The sequence below is a fragment of the Scyliorhinus canicula genome, chromosome 6, assembly GCF_902713615.1.
Source record: "Scyliorhinus canicula chromosome 6, sScyCan1.1, whole genome shotgun sequence".
Taxonomy (NCBI): Eukaryota; Metazoa; Chordata; class Chondrichthyes; order Carcharhiniformes; family Scyliorhinidae; genus Scyliorhinus; species Scyliorhinus canicula.
In genome coordinates this window covers 206809882-206823877 of record NC_052151.1, presented here as the reverse complement: position 1 = coordinate 206823877, position 13996 = coordinate 206809882, and the positions used below count along the sequence as shown (strand labels likewise).

At 46.8% G+C, this 13996-nt stretch overlaps 1 protein-coding gene across 1 annotated transcript; it reads left to right on the top strand.

The window, feature by feature from the left end:
* The first annotated feature begins 1366 nt into the window (after window positions 1-1366).
* LOC119967829 (gastrula zinc finger protein XlCGF8.2DB-like) lies at window positions 1367-7432 on the top strand. Its single transcript, XM_038800858.1, has 2 exons — window positions 1367-1468; window positions 5263-7432. Exon 2 carries the CDS (start codon window positions 5607-5609, stop codon window positions 6507-6509), a length of 903 nt encoding a protein of 300 aa, XP_038656786.1. The 5' UTR covers window positions 1367-1468; window positions 5263-5606; the 3' UTR covers window positions 6510-7432.
* The last annotated feature ends 6564 nt before the right edge of the window (window positions 7433-13996 follow it).

Genomic DNA, 13996 nt, shown 5'->3' with positions numbered 1-13996 from the left:
TAAAAGGACAGCTTAAGGATTACTTGGTGTTGTATTCGTTGGGGGTTATATTTGAATTGATGGTTGCTAAGATGTTCATTGTATGTTTCAAAAAGGTTAACTTGAGTTCATAAACATGGTTTTGCTTTTTTAAAAAAATCAATTTCTGCTGTACCACACCTTTAGAGTGGGACGTGTGCTCCCCATACCACAATCTATTAAAAGTTGTGGGTCAGGTGAATTCCATGATGCATTTTGGGGTTCTCTAAACCCTGGCCCATAAAAACATTTAATGGAATTAAACAAATCCAAACTGCACCACAGTACCCCCCATCAAATGGACAGGTGGAGCATGCACTTCAGACTTTTAAGGCTGGTTATGAAGAAGCAATTGTCTGCGTCAATATAAAACAAGATAGCACAGTGTCTGTTAGCCCATAGAACCACCCCACGTATCACTGCAGGAGTAGCTTCAGCTGAGTGGTCGATGCTTGAGAACCAGGTTGAGCCTGATGGTTCCAAAGTTGGCAGGGAGGGTGGAGACAAGGCAGAGTTGCCAGAAGAATTTGTCAAATGCGGAAAGAACATTTGAGACAGATGAAACTGTAAGTGGATCAAGTTGGGTCCCAGGAGTTGTGCTTGCCAAGTGAAGTGAAAGTCCAGAAACAGGTTCTGGACATATATCATTTGAGATGATGGGAGCCATGCCTGATCCAATTATGTCAGCATATAATATTATTGTTTGTCCAAGGACTGAAGTATCTGATCAGCCAGTAACAGGCCAAAGTGCTGCTCGAAATGAAAGTGAGGAATTAGTGGGAAGTGATGTGACGGTACCAGCAGAGAGTCCTGGTGAAGCATGTCCAACCCATACTACCTCTACAGTGGAACCTCAAATCAGTTGAGCTCTGTTACTCCCAAAGAAAAAGAAACTAGCATACTGACTTTCTGATAAACGGCACTAAAAATTAATGCCAATGTTTTGAAAGTAAAGTTGTTAATGTACTCCGTAATAAGAGACTTTAAGCGAGAGGGATGCAGCAGCTAGCCTCTTTAAGGGGTATGCATCAGAAGGGTTATGGACCTGATCGCCCAATGGGGAATGAGCACGAGGTCTTTTGCAGCCAGATTGATTCTAGAGTTGAGAATGGGCACATGGATTACAACATGCTGTATATAGTTTGAATTTGTAATAAACCCTTCGCTGTCAGTTAGCTAAATGGTGGCCGTAATTATTACATTTACTACACTTCATATAACTGCCATTGACAAGCAGCACCACCGGTTGTCCCGCCCCCTTACCGCATGTCACCACCGGATGTTCCGCCTCCTTACCACCACCTCGGTCCTCCAGCTCCGCCCCCCTCTCCCTATTGGTCAGTATTCACGTCACTCACAGCATCGGAGAGCAGAATCACGTGGTCTCCGCATTGCAGCGTCGCGGTCGCATCTCCTTCAGCGGTGACCGTTACCCCGGTCGGACTCACAGGTTTGTATTTTATTCTCTCTCCACCATCCTCGAGCTCACCCAATTTGGGAAAATTATTTTTCCGTCCACGATTCGGCCTTTCAATGTGCGCCTTGCTCAGGAGTCCAACGCGCACAGCCGACTGAGCATGCGCGTCTGCCGGCAGCAGCTCGGCATATTTAAAGGGACACTGTCCCTTTGCAGTCACTAATGATTTAAAGGGACAGACATTCTGAGAGTGACTGATTTCAGTTCAGAAAGGAGAGATTTCAGGTTCTGGAGTAATATATAGGAAAGTTAGTAAATTGTTCTGAATTCCTCCTGCAGTTTTTAGTTAAGGAAGCTACTTCCTTTACAGGGAAAGATTCCAGTCAGGAAGCTCCGAGAAAATTGGACCGATCTGTCTGACTCACACTATTCACCAGGACCTGAAGATCATTGGCAAGATGGAAGAGAACAGCAGCATTCGCAGTGTCGACAAAATGTACACATGTTCCACGTGTGGTTGCAGATTTGAACGATCGTCTGACCTGGGGAGGCATGGGTGTGACAAAACCAGAGAGAAGCCATGTAAATGTGGGAAGAGATTCAGTCATCCATCTGAGCTGGAAACTCATCAACACAGTCACACTGCCATTCACCTGTACTCTGTGTGGGAAGGGATTTACTCAGTCACCTGACCTGCTGAGACACCAGTGAGTTCACACTGGGGTGAGACCGTTTACCTGCTCTTGTGTGTGGGAAGGGATTCACACCTCTCCAGCCATATCAGAGGCACAGTTCTAGCTCCTCCATCACTGGAAAACTTAAGTCATTTTCCACCAAGGAAACCGACAAGGAGATGACGAATCGTTGAGTCACCCATCAACAGAATATCTTGGGGAGAGATGCAGCTGTCCTCTGCTGACAGGATAAGAGAAACCTTTTGAAATTTACGATAACAAATCAGAGCCTGTTCAGGAGCAATGTCAGAAATCACTTCACATGAAATATAGTGGAAATCTGGAGTTCTGTCGAGATGAGATAAATTGAAAGCTTACAAGCTGAGATTGTTTTTAAGGCAAGAGTGTTTCCGGAAATGAAGTCAAGAAAATCAGGTGGATTTAACATACAGATCAGGGATCTGCGCACTGGAGTTCATTGTCAGGTTCGATCAATTCTGGTTTAGTTTTAAAGGTGATGTAAGCTTCTTGTCTGTAGATTGTCTCAATGCTTGTGGGTAGTTTACTCGAGGTGAGGTGCGGAGCGGTAAATGGAGAAGAAAGAGTGTTTGTGCAATAACACAGCCTTGTGTGACCCCAGCCTTCACTGAGATAGGGACTGTCTTGGTTCAGTTGATGAGAATCACTACTTGCATGTCATTGTGGAGTAGGCAAAGGACGGTGAGAAATGTCTGACGAAAGTCAGACTGGAGAAAGGATGAGATCTTTCACTTTATGAAATGTTTTGTGAGGTCACATAATGCCATGTACCACAATTAGTGCTGTTCCTTTTATTTTTCCTGGTTTGCACGCATTGTGGATCTTGTATGTAATGTCCCTCATGAGAGGAAAATGGCACTGTAACTCTGGAAGGAGATCTGTGGTCACGAAGAGATATTTATTGAGGAGCATCAATGCAATGATCTTCCCTGCGGTAGGGAAGTCTCCTCTGTAATTACCGCAGGCGGGTTTGTCTCCCTTCTTGAATATAACCACAATGTCCCTGAGTTCCCCCGGCATGCATTTCCCAGATGAGGAATATGAGGCTGTGCAGCTCTGCCATGTTTAAGAATTTTGCTAGCTGAGGCCATATCATTTTTCAACTGTCGATTGGCTTTTTACTCTAACTCCGGACTGGGGTACCACTGAGTCTGATCACTGAGTCTGAGCCGGACTGGCCATTGAGTAACGGAATTGAGGACGTTGAAGTCAAAGATGGAATCTTGGTTGAGGAGTGCTTCATAATTTTCTCTCCAGTGAACACTGACTGCCTCCTTGTCCTGAATGAGCTCCCCTCCATGCTTGACGCTCAGTGGGTGAGCAACTGAGTGCTTGGGTCATAGATTGTCTTTACAGTGGTGAAGAATCGGCACATGCCATTTGTTACTGTCAGCGGTTAAATCTCCTGTGCACGTTCTACCCACCTTCTGTTATATCTTGTGTGCCCTACCACCTATTCCCCGTTGATGACAAATAATGTGAACTCATTGAACATGTGAACAATTTTCTATATCTTATCCGCCTCCTCTCGATGAAGGCAGACATAGATGACAAAATTCTTCATCGGCCCCAATGTGACAGCTCAGCCTTCAGCCAACTGAGGAAAATTGTATTTTCTTTATTCTTCAAGGAATGTGGGTATAACTGGCAAGGCAAGCATTTTTGCCCATCCCTAATTGCCCTTGAACTGAGAGGCTTGCTTGGCCAATTTCAGAAGACCATTAAACGTGAAGCACATTGCTGTCACTCTGGAGTCACATATAGACCAGATCAGGTAAGAATGGCAGATTTCCTTGCTGAAGGACATTAATGATCCAGATTGGTTGTTACAATAATTGACAATCATAATTTCTGAGAGGAGCTTTCAATTGCACATTTATCAATTGAATTTAAATTCCATCAGCTACCATGGTGGGATTTCAATTCAGGTCCCCAGAGCGTTAGTCTGGACGTCTGGGTTCGTCAGGGATCCTAGCAGAAATGTACTGTTTAACCCCATTGAGGACCAGGATGTCGAATCCAAGATTCAGGTTGTCGTTTAACAGGCAGCAATGATTCCCATGCTCCAAAATGCTTTGGAGACTTAGACAGCTCACGTCAGGCACCAAAGCAATGGAGAAGTATTACCAGTCTTGACTTCTACAAGATCTTTCAAATCTGATCACAAGAAAGATGGACCAACAGCAATGTTCTCTCCTGAGGCAACACACCCACCATCAAAGCGAGAATCACTGAAAACCAGCTCCACTGGGTGGGACATGTTGTTTGTATCCCTGACACCAGACTCCCGAAGAAACCATTTTACTCAGAGCTCAGATACAACGGGAGACTCTCCGGAGGTCACAGAAACACTTTAGAGTTGTCCTCAATGTGCCCGCTGAAGAGATCAAATATCCCCAACAACTCATGGGAGAAGCTGGATTTTGATTGGTCTAAATGGAGAAGGCTGATTCGGAAGGCACCAAGCACATCGAGAGACTTGGTCAGAAATGTGCAGAGGCAAAGCCGAGGGATCTGAGGGAGCGCACAAACCTCCAAACAACCCAGCTACCCAACCCTCGAACCACCTGCCCCACGTGTGGCAAAGTCTGCAGAGCAGGCATTGGACTTTTCAGTCATCTCATAACCCTTTGAACCAGTGTGGAAACAACTGTTTCTTGATATTAAGAAAGAAGGAAGGCCATGGCAGATCGCGGGGTGGGCAGCCGCTCCCGATGGCAGGCCCAGGCTACGCAGGCTACTGGTGGCCATTTGAGCGAGGAAGGTGGGGCTTGACCAGCCACAAGCACTCATGCATGTGAAGGGGTGAGGGGACAGCGGGTAGGTGGGGCTTCACGGTTCCAGTGACTAGGAGAGAAAAAGATTGACTTATTCTTTTTATTCTCAGTCTGCACACTGGAATTGGAGAACTGAACCCAGCCAGAGGAGAGGGAGGGAGAACACTGGGAGTGGAGGAAAGGAACTTATCTGGATCCTACAACGGGAACAGGACAGTGTGTGGGATAAATATTAACAGCTTTGAGGAAAAAAAAATATTCCATAGAAACTAGAATTGTCTGTTCTGAATTTTAATCCTGGATTTGCATTAATGACTTTTGTAAACTCCTTTATCAGGTGACATGACAATTGATAGACAGAAAATTCAGGCCAAACATCACATCGAGATGGGACAGAGCCTCTTGCTTCCTCATGACCTGAATACCATCGGTCTTTGAACGTGGAAGGAGAAATGTTTGTCTGTTCTGTCTGCGGGAAAAGATTTCAAACATCAGAGAGACTGGAAAAACACATAACCGAGTGAGAGTGTTCCAGAGCACTGACTGTGGAAAGAGCTTTAACCAGTTAATGATTCTGAGAAAAACAACATACTGTAGACAGCAGAAAGAAACCGTATATATGTCCTGTGCATAGATGAGGTTTCAATTGATTGTCCGACCTGGAAAGACCCAAGGACACTCATGGAGAAACCGTGGAAATGTGGGGACTGTGGAAAAGGTTTCAATTATCCATCTGACCTAGAAATTCATCGACGCGTTCACACTGGGGAGAGACCATTCACCTGCTCTGAGTGTGGGAAAGGATTCACTCAGTTATCCAGCTTACAGACGCACCAGAGAAATCACAGTGGAGAGAGGCCATTCACCTGCTCTGAATGTGGAAAGGGATTCACTAGATCCCCCACATTCCTGAAACACCAGCTCATTCACACTGGAGAGAGACCGTTCACCTGCTCCCAGTGTGGGAAGGGATTCACCAGCTCTTCTAACCTACTGACACACCAGCGGGTTCACACTGGGGAGAGACCGTTCATCTGCTCCAAATGTGGGAAGGGATTTGCCGATTCCTCCACTCTGCTGAAACACCAACGAGTTCACACTGACGAGAGACCCTTTAAATGCCGAGATTGTGAAAAGTGCTATAAAAGTTCCAGGGAACTGATTCGCCATCAACGTGTTCACACTGACGAGAGACCGTTCAGATGCTCTCACTGCGGCACTGGGTTCAGGACATCGTCTGACCTCATGATACACCAGCGTGTTCACACTGGGGAAAGGCCGTTCATCTGTTCAGACTGTGGGAAGGGATTCACTCATTCATCCAATCTCCTGAGACACCAGCGAGTTCACATTGAGACAAGAACTTTTCAATGTTCTGACTGTGAGGAGAGCTTTAAAAGCAGCAATGATCTGCTGAGACATCAGTGCACTCAGTTTGGTGAGAGACCATTTACTTGCTCTGTGTGTGGGAAGGATTTTGTCGAGCATTCACCCTGCTGCGTCACCAATCAGTTCACACAGGGGAGAGGACATTCACCTGCTCCATGTGTGGAAAAGGATTCACTGACTCATCCCAACTGCTGAGATACCAGCAACTTCACAAGTGACGGCTGGGTTTGGGTTCTGCTGTTATTGCTGCTGTTAAATCACATCGATGGCTGAACGTGTAGATTAATCCAGAGGTGCATTGTAAATCTGTCCCAGGCCCTCTATTCCAGGGTTCAGACCTTCGTGACACAGAACAGAAGCTCCTTTACAACTGGGTTTAGAGTCAGGAAGAACAATGGTGAATGCTGGAAACGTGCTGTCAAATCAGAGATTGGTGTAAAATTGGGATCTGTCCCTGACAAAGTGAAACAGCAGGTTTAAGTTTCCAGTCTGAAATTAACAGGTAATTACATGAACATAGAATTAGGGGCAGGAGTCAGCCACTGAATCCCTCACGCCAGCTTCGTGAATTGACAAAATCATGGCTTATCTGATTGTAGCCCCAACCATACTGTGTACCTCCTATAACTTTTGACTCCCTTGTTAACCAAGAATCCATCTAACTCAGTGTTATAAATATTCAATGACCCAGCCTCCGCTGCTCTCTGAGAAAGAGAATTCCACAGAAGAACACTCTGAGAGATTGAAAAGTTCTCCTCATCTCCGTCTTAAAATGGGAGACCCTTATTTTTAAACTGTGTCCCCTGGTTCTCGTTTATCTCAAGGGAAAAGAATCCTCTCAGTGTGCAACCCTGTCAGGTCCCCTCAGGATCTGATATGTTTCAATAAGATCACGTCTCAATCTTCGATACGACGTAACATGTCCACCTTTCCTCATAGGATAACCCCCTCATCCCAGGAATCAGTTGTGGTTTGTTTCACTGAAGCCTCGTCCACAGACACAACCATTACCATTTTGGTTCGACGTTCACGATTTGATCTACACTATTATTTTCACAGTAACTTTATTGAAGTTTAATGTAAGCTTCTTGTGATACTAATAAAGATTATTATTATTACAGAGTTGTGATGAATTGGGCGACTGTCAGATCCTGATGGAATGTTGGGTTTGAGTTTCCCGATTGCAAATTCTCCCCTTCTAGTACTGATTTAAAACAGGAAAATGGGAGAGAGAGAATACACAAAAACAGGTTGTGAAATTGAGCTGAATAAAGTTGGTAATTTTTGGGGCTGGAAAAAGTGACTCGACTGTGAAAGCTGCTGCAATGTTGAATTATCCAACTATTTAACTAACGTTCGTCAGCGAAGAGAATCTGCCAAATCTGCACAAACCATTTTGGAAGAGAGAGAAGTGGGAGAAGCAGCGGGTGAAGGCGGGGGAGTTAGTTTGTATTTTAAGAACTCTCAACCCAAAGACAGACCTCCCAATCCCTCATCCTCCACCAGCAAGAAGGACCGGGGAGCAGGTGCATGTGGATACCATCACCACCATCACTCACTCACCATCCTGACTTGTCTAATATCAGGTATTGGGTGAACAGCAAGTTCCTCCAATTCAATATTGGGCAGACTGAAGTCATTGCCTTCACTCTCTGACCACTGACTCCATCCCTCTTCTCAGCAACTATCTGAAGCTAAATGAGACTATTCAGAACCTCAGTGTCATTTTTGACCAGAGGATGAGCTTCAGATTACATATTTGCACTAAGTGCGCCTATTCCCACTTCATGATCATCTGATTCTGCCCCTGCCTCAGCTCATCTGTTTCTGAAACTTCCATTAATGCAATGGTTACCTTTAAACGTGATTATTGTAACACATTCCTGGCTGGCCTCCCATATTCGGGGCAGCACGGTAGCATGTTGGTTAGAATAAATGCTTCACAGCTCCAGGGTCCCAGGTTCGATTCCGGGCTGGGTCACTGTCTGTGCGGAGTCTGCATGTCCTCCCCGTGTGTGCGTGGGTTTCCTCCGGGTGCTCCGGTTTCCTCCCATAGTCCAAAGATGTGCGGGTTAGGTGGATTGGCCATGCTAAATTGCCCGTAGTGTCCTAAAAAAGTATGGTTGGGGGTGGTTGTTGGGTAACGGGTATAGGGTGGATTTGAGTAGGGTGATCATGGCTCGCACAACATCGAGGGCCGAAGGGCCTGTTCTGTGCCGTACTGTTCTATGTTCTATATTCTACCCTCAGTAGAATATGAGTAGAGTATGCCCTTGTCCTCACTCACATCAAGTTCCATTCATCTCTCACCCTCGTGCTCGCTGATCCACATTGGTTAATGGTTAAGCACCATCTTAATTTTAAAATGCTGATCCTTGTTTTCAAATCCCTGCATGACCTCACCTCTCCCAATCTGGAAAGTCTCCTCCAGCCGGAAGATCTCTGAGCCCAACAACTGTCCAACATCTTCACTGGAGCCTGAAGCCTGGAACTGGAAGAAGAATGACAAGAGGCAAATGTACACTAACACCACAATCTACAATGCACGTATATTACTGGCAGAGTGAGATCGGGATTAGAAAGACTCACCATCATGTTTCCAGTAATATATCACCAGAGGAAAATAGTTCAGATTTTTCTGTCTAAATCCTCTCCTTCCAATCCCCTGTAAAACGAGTTTCCAAAACCCATCACTGTTAGTCAAGGTCAGAAACTCCAACATTCTGACTTCTTGCTGTGTGATCCAGGATGATTGAGCGTGCGCACTGCTGCACATCGCCCCTAATAACGATGGTGGCCGTTAAACTGGGCCTAACAGAAGGCTCGGAGCTGCTGTACCCGACCATTTGTTATTTGGGGTGTGAGGCCGTAACAGTGTGTTTGGAAAATATTCCTGCACTTCACCCCCACCCCATTGGTTACATTTCTCCCGCCAACTCCATTCCTCTCTCATCATTACCCACCTGATGTTGATCAGACAGCATCTTGGGCATCCTCAGTCAGAAACGGAACTGCGCATGTTCCAGTCACAGCACAGTCCCACACCTACATGGTGTCTCCTGTAGTGAAAATTGGTCACTTTCTGCCCCAAGGTGAATAGTGGGTCACAGCACCAACATTAAATATTAATCTTAGTTAATTTTAAATGATGCTTGGTGATCTGATTAGGATTGCAGGCAAAGGATCCAGACATAAAATTAGCAATTGATAATTTCAATACCGCCAGTGCATTGCTTCTCTGCCACAGTGCTATCCTGAATGTGATTAACAGCAGCAATTAGAAACTACCCCTTCTAGTCAACTGAGCCCACTCGTGGGTCAGCAGATAGGATAAATGAATTGATCTTCTAAAAAAAATATTTTATTGAAGCATTTGTAATTTTCACAATTTAACATATTGACATTTCTAAAACAACCGCGTGGGTCGACACACAAAATGCCCTCCAAAATAACAACATACAATAAATCACGTACCCCACTTCTCCCGCCCTATCCCCAATTACCTGTATACTAAATTCCCTGTCCTTATTTAACATTACCATGCCTCCTATTTTCCTCTCCCCCCCCCCCCCCCCCTTTTCCCTTTCCCCCCTTACTGCTGATGTTTTTGTTATAGAAATTGATGAATGGCTGCCAACTCCAGGCGAATCCCTGTATTGATCCTCTTGGAGCGAACTTGCTTTTCTCGAGACTGAAAAACTCTACCATATCGCTGACCCACACTCCTGATTTCGGGGACTCTGAGTCCCTCCAGCTCATCAAGATCCGTCTCCGGGCCACCAGGGAGGAGAAGGCCAGAATATCGGCCTCCCTCCCCCCCTTTGCCTCCGGATCTTCCAACACCCCAAATATTGCTAATTTTGGACTCGGAGTTATCCTACCTTCCAGGACTTCTGACATAACATCTGCAAATCCCTGCCAGAATTCCCTCAGTTTCGGACATGCCCAAAACATATGAACATGGTTGGCCGGGCTACCCTCATACCGCCCACATCCGTCCTCCACCTCCTCGAAGAACCTACTCATCTAGGCTAGCGTTATGTGGGCCCTGTGGACTACCTTGAACTGAATCAAGCTGAGTCTATCCCAGGACGAGGATGCATTTACCCTTTACAGTTCAGTTTCCAGCTCCCCTCTCAACTACTCTTCCCACTTCCTCTTCACCTCTCTGAAAGGGGCCCCTTCCCACTCTAACAATTCCGTGTATATGTTCGAAACTTTCCCACCTCCAACCCTTGTTTTTGACAGCACTTTATCCTGTAGTCAGGGGGAGGCGAGGAAAGCTTGGGACCTGTCTCCGTACAAAGTCCCGCAGTTGAAGATACCGAAACCCATTCCCTCCCGGCAAGTCAAACTCCTCTAATGTCTCCAAGGTTGGGAAGCCCTCCTGGGTGAATAGATCCCCAAACCTCTCAGTCCCTGCCCGTTGCCATACCTTGAAACCCCCATCCAGCCCCCCCCTCCCCCGGGACAAACCGTTGATTGTCACAGATCGTTGACCACACTGATGCCCCCTCCAGTCTTATATGCTGCCTCCACTGCCCCCATACCCTCACGTCTGCCACCATCACAGCACTTGTGGGGTACCGAGCCAGCGAGAACGGCAGGGGCGCCGTCAGTAAAGCCTCCAGACTCGTACCTTTGCAGGATGTTGCCTCCATCCGCTCCCAGACCGATCGCTCCCCCACTACCCACTTCCTGACCATCGATATGTTGGCAGCCCAGTGATAGTTAATAAAGCTCGGGAGAGCCAATCCCTCTTGACTGCGGGCCCGTTCCAGGAGTACCCTCTTTTCTCTCGGGGTTTTACCCGCCCCTATAAACCTGGATATCGCCACATTAATACTTCTGAAAAAGCCTTTGGGACAAAAATCAGGAGGCACTGAAAAGAGAAAAGCAGTCTCGGAAGGACAGTCATCTTCACCATCTGAACCCTCCCTGCCAGCGTTAGCGGGAGCATGTCCCATCTACAAAAATCCCTTCTTATTTGATCCACTGCTTTGCCCAAATTTAACTTGTGAAGCTGCCCCAATCCTTGTCCACTTGAATCTCCAGATACGTAAAACTCTTCCCAACCACCTTAAAAGGTAGCTCCTTTAGATTCCTTTCCTGCTCCCGTGCCTGAATCATGAACATCTCGCTTTTTCCTATGTTTAACTTATAGCCTGAAAATCGCCCAAATTCTCCTACTACCTTCATGATTTTGGTCATCCCCCCACCGGGGCCATGATATAAAGCAGCAAATCGTCCAAATAGAGAGAGACCCTGTGCTCCAGCCCCCCTCTCACTATTCCCTTCCAGGTATTCGCTGCTCTCAGAGCCATTGCTAAGGGTTCTATGGCCATGACAAACAGTAATGGGGATAGCGGCATCCCTGCCTTGTCCCTCGACAAAGACTAAAGTATTCTGACCGAACTCGGTTGGTTCTTACATTTGCCACCGGGGCCTGGTACAGTAGCCGGACCCACTCCACAAATCCCTGCCTAAACCCAAACCTACCTAAAATATCCCACAGCCACTTTCACTGCATTTGGTCGAAAGCCTTCTCCGTGTCCATGGCAACTACAACCTCAGCCTTGTGCCCCTCCGCTGGCATCATAATTACATTAAGAAGCCGTCTAATGTTAGAACATAGAACATTACAGCGCAGTACAGGCCCTTCGGCCCTCGATGTTGCGCCGTCCTGTGAAACCCCTCTAAAGTCTCTCTACACTATTCCCTTATCGTCCATATGCCTACCAATGACCATTTGAATATGTTTAGTGTTGGCGAGTCCACAACTGTTGCAGGCAGGGCATTCCACGCCCTTACTACTCTCTGAGTAGGGAACCTACCTCTGACATCTGTCCTATATCTATCTCCCCTCAATTTAAAGCTATGTCCCAAATGTTGTATGTCAAGTGCTTGCCCTTTACAAATCCTGTCTGATCCTCCTCAATTATCTCTGGGACACAATCCTCTATCGAGTGACCAGGATCTTTGCCAATAATTAGGCATCTGCATTCAAGAGGGGGATTGGCCTGATTGATCCACAGCTCTCCGGATCCTTGTCACGCTTCTGGATGAGAGAAATTGATGCCTGTGATAACGTTGAGGGGAGTACTCCCAGCTCCTTGGCCTCGTTGAAAGCCTAACCAGGAGCGGCCCCAATAACCCAGAGAACTTCTCATAAAATTCCACTGGGAACCCATCAAGTCCAGGGGCTATAACCAATTGCAGCACCCCCAGTCCATCTATCAGCTCGCCCAGCCCAATTGGGCTCCCCGAGGCCTCCACCAGCTCCTCATTTACCTTTGGGAACTCTAGCCTCCCCAGGAATTGATTCATGCCCTCCTCCCCAACCGAGGGTTCCAACTCGTATAGGTGGCCATAAAATTCCCGGAACACTTAATTCACCGCCTCCAGGTCCGTCACCGTCTTCTCCCTCAAATCCTTTATTTTCCCTATTTCTCTCGCCGCCTCTTGTTTCCTTAGCTGATGTGCCAGCAACCCTTTCTCCCCATGTTCATATATTGCCCCTTTTACCCTCCTCAGCTGACCCTCTGCCTTTCCTGTGGAAAGGAGCCCAAACTCTATTTGAAGTCACTGACACTCCTTCAGGAGCTCCTCATTTGGAGACTCCAAGTATCTCCTGTCCACCTGTAAGATTTCTCCTCCCATTCTGTCCAGCTCCGACCGTTCAGTTTTATCCCTGTGGGCTTGAATCGAAATACATTTCCCTCTAATAACCGCTTTCAGTGCCTCCCAGACCACCCCAACTGCAGTCTCTCCCGTGTCATTGATCTTTATGTACCCCCAAATGGCCTCTCTCACTTGCTCACAGATCTTCCCATCCACTAACAGCACTGTATCTAGTCTCCACTGTGGGCGCTGGGACATACCCGTGTGCCCATAGGTCTATCCAGTGTGGTGCATGATCTGAGACCACAATTGCTGAGTACTCAGTGTCCTTAACCCATGCTAGCAGTATTTTATATAGCACAAAGAAATCTATTCTGGAGTACGCCTTATATATATGGGAGTAGAATGAATATTCCCTGCTCCTTGGTCTCTCAAATCTCCACGGATCCACTACTCCCATGCGCTCCACAGTTCCTTTGCCATTATTGGTAGCTTCCCTAACCCAGCACCCGACCGGTCCAGCCTCGGGTCCAGGACCGTATTAAAGTCACCCACTCCCCCACCCCCCCCCCCCCCATGATTAGCCGGTGCGAGTGAAGGTCTGGGATCCTCCCCAGAACCTTCCTGATAAACACATCCCAGTTTGGGGCATATATATTCACAAGCACCACTGCCATTCCCTCTAGCTTCCCACTAACCATAATGAATTTGCCTCCCGGGTCTACCTCTATCCTCCCCACCTCGAATGGCACCCTTTTATTACTGAGGATAAGCAACCCCTTGTTAAAAGTCCAGTCCTGAGTGAAACACTTGCCCAACCCATCCCTTCTTTAATCTAATTTGGTCTCCAAGCTTCAAGTGTGTCTCCTGTAACATAGCCGCATCCGCTTTTAACTGTTTCAGGTGTGCAAACACACAAGCTCTCTTTTTTTTTAAAATTTAGATTACCCAATTATTTTTTCCAATTAAGGGGCAATTTAGCATGGCCAATCCACCTACTCTGCACATTTTTGGGTTGTGGGGGCGAAACCCACGCAGACACGGGGAGAATGTACAAACTC